Source organism: Empidonax traillii, unplaced genomic scaffold (assembly GCF_003031625.1).
Source record: "Empidonax traillii isolate 1590-97213 ecotype Southwest subspecies unplaced genomic scaffold, ASM303162v1 scaffold388:size1278207, whole genome shotgun sequence".
Classification (NCBI taxonomy): Eukaryota; Metazoa; Chordata; class Aves; order Passeriformes; family Tyrannidae; genus Empidonax; species Empidonax traillii.
In genome coordinates this window covers 756,230-770,734 of record NW_020955581.1, presented here as the reverse complement: position 1 = coordinate 770,734, position 14,505 = coordinate 756,230, and the positions used below count along the sequence as shown (strand labels likewise).

Below are 14,505 nucleotides of genomic sequence, written 5' to 3'. Positions count from 1 at the left end.
CATGAAATGCCTAAGTGCTCTGTAACGTCATTTGAGTCCTAAGGTGGAGAGTCAGCTGTATATGATCTGGCCATTTGCTGCTGGAGGCTGTTGTTACTCTGTGTCTGTATTTAAGAACTGCACGGAACATGCCATCATGTTTGTGGCTCAGTCATTCCAGGCTCTGAGCAAATATGTGAATCTTGCCTTTTCAGTCTGAAGCCACTTCTTTTGATCTAGCAACGTGTAGATTTTTACATTATGTTGTACTTTAGGATATGAAAGAAAGCAGACTATTTTTCAAGAACTCTGCCTTTCTTTCTAGCTGCTGTTTCTTTGAAATACTTGTCTTACATTAATTAGTTTTTAAAAGTTAAGTTACCTGACCATATGTCTCACAGCATAACAGTGTCTTCTGGACCTACTCCTGTTTTCAAGGGAAATGGTTATTTTTTTCCCCCCCAAATTTGAAGTGGAAAGGGAAATTGATTTTTATCTGTAATCAGTCTTCTTCTAGTGCTGTAATTCAGCATCTATTTATGAATATAGAATTTAGGAATAATAAAAAAAATCTACAGAAGGAATTTTACATATATATATACGGTATTTTAACACTGTTCTTTAGGTGTAGCAATAAATTCTTCTTTTATAGGTTTCCTAAAAACTGTCTAATTTAATCTAAAATGCTTTATAACCAAAGACAGGAGTTTTAAGGGCATGAGTAAAAAACCATAATTTGATTTAAGAACATTCATCTGTTACATTGCCAATTTTTTTCCTGGTCTGTGAGGATATTTTAAGTGTAGCATACAAGACATATAGCGGATTTTTATAGGCAGCACAGATAACATTATGAAACGTTAGAATTTTTCCATCCTTAAACATTGCTTTTGGAAACCTTTTAATTAAATTATTCAGCCATCTCTGAAGATCTTTTCAGTAAAACTGTGCTTGTTTTGTTTGTTTCCCTTGTATTACCAGATTCTTGCAGTCATTTTCCAAATCTCTGGCATCTCTAGAATTTGGAGCAGGGCTCTGAACTTGAATGGAAAGTGAACCTGTTAGCAGTCGTGTACTCCTTTCCTTCTCCCATGAGTTTGTTTACAAGTGTCCATACTGTTAGTTCAGTTTCAGTAGAGACCTGTGAGAATTAGAGAGCTATGTTGTCTCAAAATTTTATCTATATGGAGGATGCACCATCTCCTCACAGAGCCATTTTGTACCTAGAATGCACATTTGCTATTTTCACAGGAAAAAAACCCAATCACATCCTGGATTTACTGAGCAGAATTTTCCCAGAACTTTCCACCTTTGCTCCTAGTCTTGGTTCTGCAGATCCCAAAGAGCAACCTTGTATGCTTGGAGGAGATAAAGAAGAAGGGAATGCAGCAAGGGTGGACAGAGCCTGCCACCTTTACAACAGCATCAGCAAATGGAGGATAAAGATTAAAAAATACAGTTTATTGAAAAACTTGTTTGACATTTATTCACCTTTAAATGCTTTTGACTTTACAAACTGAAATCACGTTCAATATAAGACCTTTGAAAAGTTTTATTTTAGAGGGTAGAGAGCTAGCATATGCCTCAGGTGGAAAGGAAGGACAGGTGTGGTCTGGACACAATGTAATTCTCAGCTTTGATATCCAAAATAAGGAGGGGTTTGTCCCATGCAGTAAAGATTCTTGCTAAATAAATAAAATCATTGGAGATGACCAGATTATAAGATCAGGAATAACTATGAGTAGTTGCTTTGGATCTGGACCTGCTTGAGAAGAATTTGTTGTTCTCTGTGAAATAAGTTGGTCTCACTGCGTTTCTAAAGGGCATATATTCAGTTCATAATTATCTCCACATCTGGCATAAACAGTGACAAATAATTAATTTCAGCAGCAAAAGTACGCAACGTAGTATTAGAGGGATATATCTTGAGTTACTTTAGTTCTTAGAAGGCAGGGGGCAGTGAAGGACAGCCAGCACTTCTGTTATCTGTACTGCTCCAGTTCTGTTGAAGCAATATAGAACTCGACTGTGGGGGACTTGCTATTTGGCCTTCACATTTTGAATGTGGAATGTGTGATTCTAATTCATCTTCAGTTTGACTGGTAATTAAAAAATTATTAATATGAATCTCTATTCTGTTTTCAGAGGAAGGAAACAAAGGTTATGGCCCTGTTTTTGAGGAGCAACCTATTGATACCATCTATCCAGAAGAATCTTCAGATGGACAAGTTTCAATGAACTGCAGAGCTCGAGCAATTCCTTTTCCTACTTACAGGTAACCTCTCTTGCTTTTATTTTCAGGTCTTGCTTATTTTACTGAGGAAGTGTTTCAGATTGTGTTACTAAATGATTGACTGACTTAAAAGGTTAGTGCAAAGATTTCAAGGGAGGAAAAAAGGGGAGATTTGCAATTTCTAAGACTCAACCTTGCTTCAATTTGCCAAAATGTCTAGACAGTGTTTAAAACAGTATATTCCTGTTGTGTTAAATGTTTTCAGTTTTTGAAAGAAATACAGATCCAGATCTTAAAAAAAAAAAAAAAATTACCCTAAAAAATAATTAAGAGGCTACTTTTCCCTCTTAGGCTAGGGATGACTGAGGTTCAAGTCCTTGTTCTTCTTCTTGATTCAGAATGGCTTTTTATATCCTATTTTGCTAAAAATAAAAAGGATTTGCTGTTGAACCTGCATATTCTACATCCCACATTGCTTTTGCATCTGCGTTGTAGGACAGTGCTCAAGAATGTGTCAGTTATGCTACTGAAGACATGAAAAACTTTATTCTGAAAGGCATTTCAACTAGTTTTAATAGAGATTCACAGAGGACCTTTTTCACAATAATTATATTATTGTAGAGGACAATTCTACTATATTGTGTATCCGTATAAGTTTGTCAGCCATTATCTGCTCATTATGTGAAGAAAAATGTACTTAAGATTATCACTATTAAGACTGTGACTAAATTACAACCTGGTCACAGGCAGAAAACTGCTGTCATCATACTATGGACAGACACAATTTCTTGCCAACAAAAGAGATCCATTTCAGTAAATTATCCTATGACCAGCCCCCAGTACTCACTTATGTGTGTTCCCAGAATCTGGTTTCTAGAACAGAAAAAGCAGTTGAGTCTGCCAGCTCTTCTTTTAAATCTGTTACAGTATTGTGATCAACTATAGCATTTTTCTATCAGAACAGCTGAGTCTTCACTGCCTTTTCTAAAAATATGCTAACAGGTTGTCTACCAATACAGAACCTTTGTGAATAGCCCTTTTGAACACGATCCCACATTTTGCTGTTGCACTTATTTGCTCTCACCATGCTTGGAAAAGACTGGAAGTATGGAAAGATCAGATATGCTTAAATTTGGTGTTCTTCTGATATACTTCCCCATCCCCTGTCTGCAAGATTGTAAACATACCATCTATAGAGTGATTACAGACTCTACATAAATTCTGGCATTCTTTAACCGTTGTGGGCTCTGCAAAATTTGAACTAGTAAAGCCATTCTCAAAGGATTGCAGCGCACCTCCAAGCTTTTCTTTCTAGGAACAGATCTGATAATTAGCACTGATAGCTGATGTGAGGATAATTGCAATATAGAACAAGGCCACTTTCCCTATTTCCTGACATAATTATTTTTACTATACCTCAATACATTTTCTTCATTTCTTAGTCCTCTTAACAGTTATTGAGCCAAAATTTTCATATCTCAGAGGTAAATAAGTCCTTCCTGCCATTTTTCGTTGCAGCATAAGCTGTCTTATTCCTAGTTATTTCTGAACAGAGGATTTATTATTTGTAACACAGCCGTGTCTCACAGGACTGAATTGATACCTCTAAAATTCTGTAAGATCAAAATGCTGTTTGCTGCATCTCAAAGATCCTGCCATTTCATTAGACTTTATCTTTTTTGTTCATGCCACTTCTACTACTGTTTCTTTTACTGACAATTCCAAGTTCCACTTCCAAATGAGAATTCTGTATATTTTGTGGCATCTCCAATAGTGCAGGAACACATAGGGTGCGTCCTCTCATTGTTAAGTACTTATGCCTGTCTTCACCTTAAGAAAAAAATTATTTACGTTGAAATAATCTTAGGATTTTTGAATATATTTAAGTTGCATCTTTCCTATTTGTGCTTAGGAAATGTGTAGTTCCTCTCTAAGAATATTATGGGCTCCCCCTTGTGGACACAATAGTAAATATAAATGTAAATATAAATAATGAGTACGGATTCCTACTCCATGTATTTTAACTTTTCTAAAACCACTAGAAATCGATAAGGGCCAAATCTGGGCCACCAGTTCCTGTCCTAGTCCCTCAAGTCAATTGCAGTAATTCAGTGAAGTGGCTGTGGGGTTTTACCATAATTAGGGGGGAGAATGTTCAGCAATTTTCTGAATCTAGTAAGTAGGTCTTAAATCAAGCATGCCACAGTTTTTGCACTGACTTCATTGGCATGTTACGGTTTACAAAACATCTTCATTACCTGCAACAGGTTACAAAAACCTCTTAGATAATTTTTTGAGAATGTGTTTAAAATGCCCATGTTAGATCATTAGCCAGCTCACTGACAGCCAGCTCAAACATCTCTTAAAGCTCGGCCAGCAATCGTGTTTTAACCTATATCACATCTCCAAGAAGGCAGATGTGAGACTCTTATATCTAAAAGACCTATGGAGTTCAAATTTGTGCCTTTTGCTGAAAAAAAGCTTTAAAAATATATAGAAGTATATTAATAACTTCCTGTATATTTTATCACAATTTATGAGTTATTTTTCACACAGTATTTCTTACTAAGTTGTGGGGTTTTTGCCAAATCTTACATCTGGATTTTCTTTTTTAATAGGTGGAAACTCAACAACTGGGATATTGATTTAACAAAGGATCGCTACAGTATGGTGGGAGGCAGACTTGTTATCAATAATCCAGAGAAATCAAGGGATGCTGGAAAATATGTCTGTATAGTGTCAAATGTCTTTGGAACTGTCAGAAGCAGGGAAGCCACACTGAGTTTTGGATGTAAGCCAATGTTTATGTCAAAATGTAGAAAAATTATGGTTAGCTTGGAATGCCCAGTGTTTTACACTGCGGTGTCTTCTGCCAATGTGTGTTATATCTGTATTATTTTGTAAAAAACCTCAACATCTTAAGTGCCTTACTAATTTTGTAAGCATTTTATATTCTTTAGCATTCAGCTGACATGACATCCTTCCCAGTGAGTAACTGTTGAATTATTAATTGAAGAGATTCATGGAGCTAGATCTTCAGATAATAATGTCCAGACTCCTTTAAAATCATGGTAGGACCTGAGGGGAAAGAGTCACAGAGGAAAGACACATGTGAGGGCATGTGATGATGAGGTGCTGCTGCAGCACAAACACAACTGGAAGGCATGCCAGGTGCTAGTGAAGCGTGTTCCCTGACTCCTAGGCTACAGTGAAGATCCCTGCTGAGGGACATTTCTGTCAACTTCTGACAATCATGGGCTAGTCTGGTGAATGCATGCATATGTACAGACCTGCACCATCAAAAAATACATCAAATACAGGCATTGTGAAAAAATGATGAACTAAATGAAGAGTAATGTGAAATTTTACAGACTGAAGATGGTGTTTGGGATTTTAATTTTACTTTGCCTTAAGCTGCCTTTTTTCCCTGCATATATTTTTTATCAGAGAGCAAAAAAAGGAATCAAAAAAAAAGGAATACACTCTAATTGGGATCTGTTCACAAAGCCCTGGGTTCCCTGACACTAAGAGATTAGCGCCCCTCCTGTCTTTCACCAGCTTCCATGAGCAGAATTCACTTCTAGCTGTATAAGATCAGACATGGAGCGAGAAGTTCCACTTTCTGATAGTAGTTATAAAACAGTGGGACCCCATATACCAGGAAAATTCAGAGGCTATAATGACCTGATGGATCAGAGTTGATACAGTTGATACAGTCTTAGTCTGTATTTACCCAGCGTATTTTCTAGAAAAAAAATTGAAAGCCAGGTTGTTACTTCTTTTTAATGGAGAAAATATTAAAATTCAGTTTACAGGTTGTTTATTTATACCTAAAGAAGGCTTCAGTGGTGTCGGTCCCAAATAACCCAAAGGATAAAAAAAATTAAACCAATACACACAATAGATGAAAAAAGTGCAATCAAAACCATCTTAGGCGTGTTCTGCCTACCAGCTCACTGACTGCATGAGCTGAATGTTGATAGTCACTGTGCTGAACATTTATACTGAACAGAAACCTAATATATAATGTTTCAAAGCGTAAACGATAATAAAGCAATGAGGCAAGGAATAGAAGAGAAAAGGTATCTGGAAGCTGATAAATACCTGTTAAAAAAAGGCTGCTTTCATTCTTCTTTATATTATTGTATTTATTCCCTTCTTCTTTTTAATGATCACCTATAAAAATGCATTTCCTTTGAACAATCACTCTAAAAAGCTGAACACAGAGTTGCTAAAATTAATAAAGAAAATATCTGATCTTTAGTGGAAACTTTTGTGCTTTTGCTTGTGCATAAACTGATTAAAAAATGTCAACAACCATTTAGAAGAGTTCAAAAAAGTCTTGACCAGATGTATTTTTGTCTTACTGTCAAACTTACTGGAATTATGGAACAAAATCAACATTCTCTCATAAAATTCATGTCAATGAATCCATCTGAGATTACTGTCGTCAGTAGAACTAGATCTTTTTTAGATCCAGTGCCTTCAAACCTATTACAGTATTTTTTAAGTGTTGCACACATTCTTGTCGTGGCTATCCCAAAGTTTCAGAGTTTATAGATAAAGAACACAATAAACAAAATTTCTACACGTAAATGCAAACTTAAAATTGCTAAAAAAACTTTAAAGCAGGGATAGGTTTTCCTTACATCAAACCCTACACCGCCCATGTGCAATGCAGTATCAAATTAGCAACACATTTGTTGCTAATGACTGTAATTTTAATTTTTTTCCTGTTCCTGCAAGAGATTTTAAACACTAATCTGTTCCAAAGAAAGCAGAAATTAATAATAGTGTCAATTTACAAGATGGTCAAAAGTTCTGCAGCAAGGAAACTAATTTTTTAATTTGAGATCAATCAATATTTTGCATATAGAAAGTAGTTGTGTAGTAAGGTCCACGCTGGTGTTTGGAATGTGAATATACTCAAACTACTGCAGATATTGAATAGAGGTATTCCAGTGTGGGTGAAGAGCTTTGCAGGCTTTACTTACAAAACTTGTCTGGTGAAATACCTAATTCTTACTGCATTAATCTGTTATACTTACTCTCTTCTTTTATCAAAGAATAATATTCAAAATTAATTGGGAGACAGTTGTGAAGAAATGAATTTTTCCATTGCACTATGACAGAGAGTAAATTTTTTTTAAAATAGAAATCACCAGTCCTTTGAGTGGCTCATTACAATGCCTACCATTTAAGCATTGATCTAGTCAAGATCCAGTCAGTTGGTGGAAACATCTGTATTGTCTTCTGCTCTGTTTAAGCAGAATAAAAATTAGTATTTCAGAAGTTGGGAGAGGTGTCTCCCTCAACACTGGCACAACTGTACTAGAGTTTTCTTCAGGCATTTGACAAAGTGTAGTGACATTTGCTTCCTAGATTTTTGTAGTCATTCACATCTGACAACTGTTATTTCCCCGTGATGATTCCTTTACCTTTACTATATTTAATAAATGTAGCAGTTTTTACAAAGTTAAGGAATTAATTATTATTAGATAACACATTAGATAATTGATAATAGATCTACGCATTGTATTTTACAGTAGTGAATAGGCTCTGTTTCCTACTTAATCTCTTTTTGTATGCAGTTCAGTCCTGATTTTTTTCTCTACTGTTGCTAGCTGGCTGCACTTGAACATAAGTTTTAGTTAGATCTCAGAGACACCCCTGGGAATTTAGTAGAACCAGACAGCTGCCTGCCATTGAAGAAAGCTGAAGTAACCTGCATGACTTTATCTTAGATGATTTTGTGGTAGAATATTGCATTCAAAGGCTGTGCACTCGGCTATTACAGAAGTGTTGTTTGCACCACAATAGCATTTAGAGCAGGACTCCAGCGAGGATCTCTACAATCTTCCTGTACTTGGTGATGACATAGGGAAACCTCGCAAGAGATGTTTCCTGCCTCAAGGTTTATGATTTAATTTCAGATTGGATAAGAGTGAAAAGAAGCAGCGTAGTGCAATTAGTGACGTAATTGATGTTACTCATGCAACTGTTGTCTTATATCTGCAGATACCATTACTGCTCTCCCAGTCTGTGGGATGATAAAGGACTTGTTTCTTCATTCTTTTACAATAGTCCTGTTATCCTGCTGCATGGAAGTTGATTTAAAGAGAGTCAGCTAAGATTTCACCTGGGATGTGAGTCACTTCTGTCCCAAACCTCTGGCACTAAAGATGTGTCTGAGTTAACTGCTTACCAGTCCTTGGCTGCTGGAGTTGTCAGGAAGGGCATCCAGGTCATTTCAGAGAAGCCACATGAAGTTACAGTGGAATTAAACTTGCATTTTGGAAAAACCTGTTGAAAAACAACCTAAAATCCTTTTCTTGTCTCTTGCTGGGATTCCTTCTTCAAATGTAACTCACCTGGATACTCCTAGGGATACAGTCTGCACCACTGTTTTTTTTTGGTTTTTTTCTTGGCATTTTCAATTAGGATGACAAAAATACTATAAAAAAAATTTGATTTGATAATGGCAAATAAGCAAAACTGGCATTAGAGGTCCAGAAGTATCTCTGTATTGTATTTCTATATAAATCTCTACAGGACTGAAAATATTAATAATAATAATATTAAAAAAATAATAAATTATTGTCACGAAAAATCTAATTCTTATCTCCTTGCCTTCTTAAAACTAGATCTGGATCCCTTTCCACCCGAGGAACGTTATGAGGTTAAAGTGCGAGAAGGTGTTGGAGCAGTGCTTCTTTGTGAACCCCCTTACCACCACCCAGGTAATTCAACTAAAAGTACTTCATGTTCCATGTCTTAAAAGACAAATTAATATTTCTTTTTCCAAGTTTCCTTTAAAATTACTTAAGTGGTAATTTTAATGCATCTGGAGAATCAAACATTTAGGTTAGATCTCCATTTTTTAATATATGTTTGCTGCTGATCATATATAAAGGATATCGATGAATTTGCAAATATGTTTTGATATAAATAAAATTACTTAGGCTAGTCTGGATAATGGAGGGGAGACTTGGCCTACCAATCAGAAGACCTGGGTACGTATCATTCTGTCACTGTGTCATCACAGACTTTCTGCTGGTCTTGGACAGGGCCCAGCTTCATTCTACCTATTGAAGTCACCTCAGTTGATATGATCATGGCTCCTGTCAAAATCATGTAACAGCAGTAGGCACCTCGAGAGGGTCAGAGATTAGACGATTTATGCTTTGGAAGTTCCTTTTTCTCATCATTAGCTACTGAAGAGCTCTGCAGGGATTATGCCTATAATCTCAAGTATCTGCAATTCCATCATGAGGGCTGAATTTGGCTGTTACCATCTCTTCTTCCTTGTAAAATGGGAAAGTGATTTGGTTTTCATACTCTGTTTCAGTATTGCAAGAAAATGAAGAGCTAAGATATATAACTAGTTAAAATACTCTAATTTGTCTAAATCACAAGGCTGGTGAGGACTTACTAGCTTCTGAATTGCATGAGGTCAGGGTTCAGATGCCTGTCTCCTCCCACCCTGCTCCAGCTCCTGTGGGGTGGTAGTGCCCCCCAGGGGGAGCTGAATGCACTGTAGCTGGGACATCAGTAACCTGCACTCATGGCAGCACCACCCCAGTGCTCAGTGGAGAAAGGTACGAGCTGGCTACTGAGGCTCGTATAAATCTCTCTTACATAGCTGCCTCTCCAAAAGAAAGATCTATAAACTAGAAATCAGAGTGGAGTAATTTATATGCAAGCAGTATTCTGTGATTTGAGTAGCTGATCATGTTGGTTTTTAATATTGATTAAAAATTGTTTTCCTCCAGATGATCTCAGTTATCGCTGGCTTCTAAATGAGTTCCCGGTGTTCATTGCTTTGGACAAGAGACGATTTGTGTCACAAACGAACGGCAATCTCTACATTGCAAATGTAGAAGCATCAGATAAGGGCAATTATTCATGTTTTGTGTCCAGCCCTTCAATAACAAAGAGTGTCTTCAGTAAATTTATTCCTCTTATTCCGCAATCCGATCGTAAGTATTTATTGGAAATACTATGTGCATGCAGTGCTTTAACTGTTTGTCTTATAACTTTGCTAATTCATAACTACTTTCATCTCTGTAAGGGGAATTATATGGCAAGTTGCACAATGTTATTTGGTCTGAATCATTCCCATCCACAATGAACGCTCTGTGAAGGAAATCTCCATGGACTCATTCACAAATTTCCTTTTAAATTGAGAACAGTTCTTACCCCCTTTCCCTCTTCTCATCTCTTTTATGTGATAAGCCCCTGTACTCATCCCAAAATCTTTAATATCTTTTCTAGTCCTGGCTCTAGGTCAAAGGGTATGACTGTAAAGGAGAAATTTCATGTAAAAGTTGATTAACAGCTTCAGGAATTACCTTTTTTTCGCAGGAAATCCCCCATGAAAATGGGGGATTCCTTTTCCCCTGCTGAAATTTCCTATCCAGTGGTGTCCTAAGGGCTTTGTGTCTCATGGTTAATTCCCTAAGACACTTGTGTGGCTTTGTGTTACTAGATTATTTACCACCATTTCTTCATGAGAACTGCATGATTTCCAAATAGTAACCAAACTTCCTTTTGACTTAAGTCAGTAGTCTCATAAACTGATCCTCAATATTTCAGTGACCCTTTTATCTGTTAAATTTCTCATACTACAGTGAAGAACTGTGATTGAATTTGAGTAATTATAAATTAGTGATCTTTATCCAAATTTTCCATGGACAATATTCACACTGCAATCTTCATCTAGAAGAACTGTAAGAGGAGTTATACAGGGATCACCAGTAGGTAGATTTGATTACATTTGCATCCCAATGCCCCCCTTAGGCTGTAGATTTGCATGACCTAGCTCCTTCATACCCTAACTGAGATAAAATTGAGCTTAAATTCAAAGTAATTTAAAACCTTCCATCCATTCCAAAAAGAATATGTGGAAAACAGAGAGTCAGGTTTTTGTCTGCCCACACAAACAGTACATCCATCATCACACTTCAAATGCAATTAAAAGTAAATTCTGTAAAAAATGTTAGGCATTGTCATCCAGAGAAAGATAACTAATTACTGAGTAAAACAATTATGCCTTACTAGTAAAAGCTCAGTGCTTAGTCAGACTTTGTGGATGGCCAGACTGTTTAGTCACTGTAGAGAATAATTTTGTCCGGAATTTTACAAACAGTTTTTCTGAACTGTGGAAGTTTTAGTATCTGTATAACTTTCTGCCATTGATTTTCTGAGAATCTCTTTTCTCGTGTTAGGAGCAAAAGTATATCCTGCTGATATCAAGGTGAAGTTCAAGGACACGTACGCTCTCCTGGGGGAAAACGTGACACTGGAGTGTTTTGCTCTTGGAAAGTAAGTGTGTTTTAAAGTTATTGTAGAGCACTGTTTGCTTTCATACTTCAGGGACTGAAAATACATGTTTGATGATCAAATGCTCTTTTTGTAGTCTGCAATTTAACAGCCAGTTCTTGAACATGCTGATTTGTACTTTACTATACCTTTTCAAGTCCGGTTCCTGAACTGAGATGGAGTAAATACCTTGAACCCATGCCAGCCACTGCTGAGATAAGCATGTCTGGTGCAGTTCTTAAGATCTTTAATATTCAGTATGAAGATGAAGGACTTTATGAGTGTGAAGCTGAAAACTATAAAGGAAAAGATAAACATCAAGCAAGAGTTTATGTACAAGGTAGGAGGAACAATTTTGTTCTTGATGATCTATGTTGCTTTTACATATGTTGGAAATACCTATGTTTTCACACTTGATGTCAGTGTCGATTCATACCACCATCCTCACACACTGCCGCTCAAGTTAATAGAGCAAAATCAAAACTCATGCATTAAATGCCAGGCATAACATTTGTGTGATAATTGAATGTCTACTCAATTTGTCTGGTTATAATAGCTGGTATATACACCTTGACAGTTATGTGTGTTAGCGTTAATGTAATTATGCATAATGGCAATTAAATCAATTTAGAGTACATGATGTGAAAGAACTTCCTGGAAGAAAAAGAGACAATTAGGTTTGTTACGCTTTCTTGTTTTCTCATGTTGTTTATGGTTTCTGTCTTAGCTTTCTCTCTTATTAGCTATACTCAGTTCTTCATTCCTCTACCCTGTCACTTCCCTTTATGCATTTGGTTAAATTAGGTAATAAAAAAATTGTGTCTTACTGCTAAGTGGAATCATCCCAACTTGACTCATTGACTGAGGCTTTTGCCACAAAACTATGGCATGAAAAGGTAACACATAACATCTGAATCACTTTCAGAAGATTTCTGTCTCTTTTCATTGACTGTACAGAACATCATCTGAGTTAAGATCCTTAGTGAAGGGCTAGAACTTCAATGGGATACACTCAAAATTAGTGTGGGATGGTTGTTCCTGCCTATAATAAGTAAAGATAATAAATAGGGTTTTTTGTTTAGGAAAAGCAAAATCGCTGGACTGTTTTCAATATTAATTTCTTAAATATCCTCTCTGGACCAAGAGATAATTTCTTGGACATCCTTTTAGTACATACCTAGTTTTGCACAATTTCATGTCATTTGGCTATCATTTTTATGGTGTTAGTAATTTCCACATTGTATAATCTGCAGATCAGTATAAGCAGTATCTTATGTCTTTGGTCATTCAGGAGCCATTATTTCAATTCCATATTTTCTTCTCATAAAAAGCAGTTCGAAATAATTTTGAGTCTATGTTGTAAGACACAAACTTCTTAATTCTTTGTTGTACTGGTGCATTGCTGAGTTATCATCACTACTTTGTGTTTCCTATTTAAATACCATGGGAAAAGCAGTGGAATTAATGCAACATAATGCTCATTAAATGTGTATGTGCTATATTAACAATGCATTATGTATTTTATTCCTCAGCCGCTCCCGAGTGGGTAGAACATATCAATGACACAGAGAAGGATATAGGCAGTGACCTGTACTGGCCTTGTGTAGCTACAGGCAAGCCTATTCCAACAATTAGGTGGTTGAAGAATGGTGCCTCGGTAAGTATATTAGCATAGATGATGCTGGACTGATTGCTTAGCTGATAGAAATGATTTTTTGAAGCATGTATTATTAAAAGGTTAAAAGAAAAATAATGATACAAATATTTGCTGATTACATTTGCACTAGGTATTAAATTTTTTTTTTAAGCTTTATCTCAATCTTCTCTCATTTCTTCAGGCTATTTAGTGTTCAGCTTTGAATTATGAATTTATCTTTTCACCATATGTTTGAGAGGTGGATATCTGTTTTTCTTCAGGCCTGTTTTTTAAATAAATACTCTTTTCTCTTCTCTGGATAAAAAAAATGTCTATCAGCTGCTCTTTAAAATTAAGCCTTTTTGTCACATTAAGCATGAGTGTGTCTTTAAAAATATAAAACAAAGTGGAGTCAGTGGAGATATGAGAAGAAAGAGTATTTTTAAACTATCAGTCATAGAATCATATTTTCTGTCATAGAATCACAGAATGATTTGGGCTGGAAGGGTCCTTCAATATCATCTGGTTCCAACCCCTCTGCCATGGGCAGGGTTTCTCAGAGCTCCATCCAGCCTGGCCTTGAACAGTTCCAAGGCTGGGACATCCACAGATTCTCCAGGCAAAATTTGTCCAGGCATTTCAACACTGTATTTAAAGTCTGTTGGTTATACTGTATGAAAAGCCATTAAAAACCAAAGAGCTTATAAGAGGGCACAGTGTAGTGCTGCGTGTGTTGAGCTATGGTGACTCTGATCTTGGCAAGAAAACAAAAAAGACAATGAGGAAGCTTGTTTTTGACTACCTTGAGAAAAATGTGTGAGGTTGGAGGGAGAACAGGGTTATCACCATCACAGGGATATCACCATCTGCCATATGGAGATGGCTTAAACCTGGAAAAGCAATGCTGTTGTCTAGCTTCAGCAGTTGTTACAAACAAATAATTTAACAAGCAAGTTCCTTGATGGTCCCCTTGAACTTGGCTTTCACTGACAAAATCTGCATACTTGATTGCAGAAAGCGGTGTATAATTCTCCAGAAGTGCATCGGAAGATTATGCTGTGTGTTAACATGATCTTAAGATTATTTCCAAATGCAAGATAGCAAAAATATGCTAATTGCCTTGAAAATATAGCTTGTTTCTAAATCAGATAATTTTTAATTAGGTATTTCACTTAGCACAAAACAGATTCGTGTTTTACATAAAGCAGTCAGGAAATACGTTTCCTTTAATCTGTTCTTTTTTCAGATAAATAATATTCTTTTAATCTTCCATTGCTCTATGCACTCCTATATATTTAGTACATAGGTTAAAGCTTTTTAGATTGATTTGCACAAG

At 36.2% G+C, this 14,505-nt stretch overlaps 1 protein-coding gene across 1 annotated transcript in view; it reads left to right on the top strand.

Moving 5' to 3' along the window:
• Positions 1 to 14,505, top strand: part of LOC114062227 (contactin-1) — a 154,776-nt gene that overhangs the window by 95,614 nt on the left and 44,657 nt on the right. Inside the window, exons 3-9 of the mRNA XM_027893446.1 lie at positions 2,125 to 2,254; positions 4,831 to 5,003; positions 8,857 to 8,952; positions 9,985 to 10,191; positions 11,440 to 11,536; positions 11,692 to 11,873; positions 13,066 to 13,190. Of these exons, the coding sequence (XP_027749247.1) occupies positions 2,125 to 2,254; positions 4,831 to 5,003; positions 8,857 to 8,952; positions 9,985 to 10,191; positions 11,440 to 11,536; positions 11,692 to 11,873; positions 13,066 to 13,190 (1,010 nt within the window). The remainder of the gene's footprint in view (positions 1 to 2,124; positions 2,255 to 4,830; positions 5,004 to 8,856; positions 8,953 to 9,984; positions 10,192 to 11,439; positions 11,537 to 11,691; positions 11,874 to 13,065; positions 13,191 to 14,505) is intronic.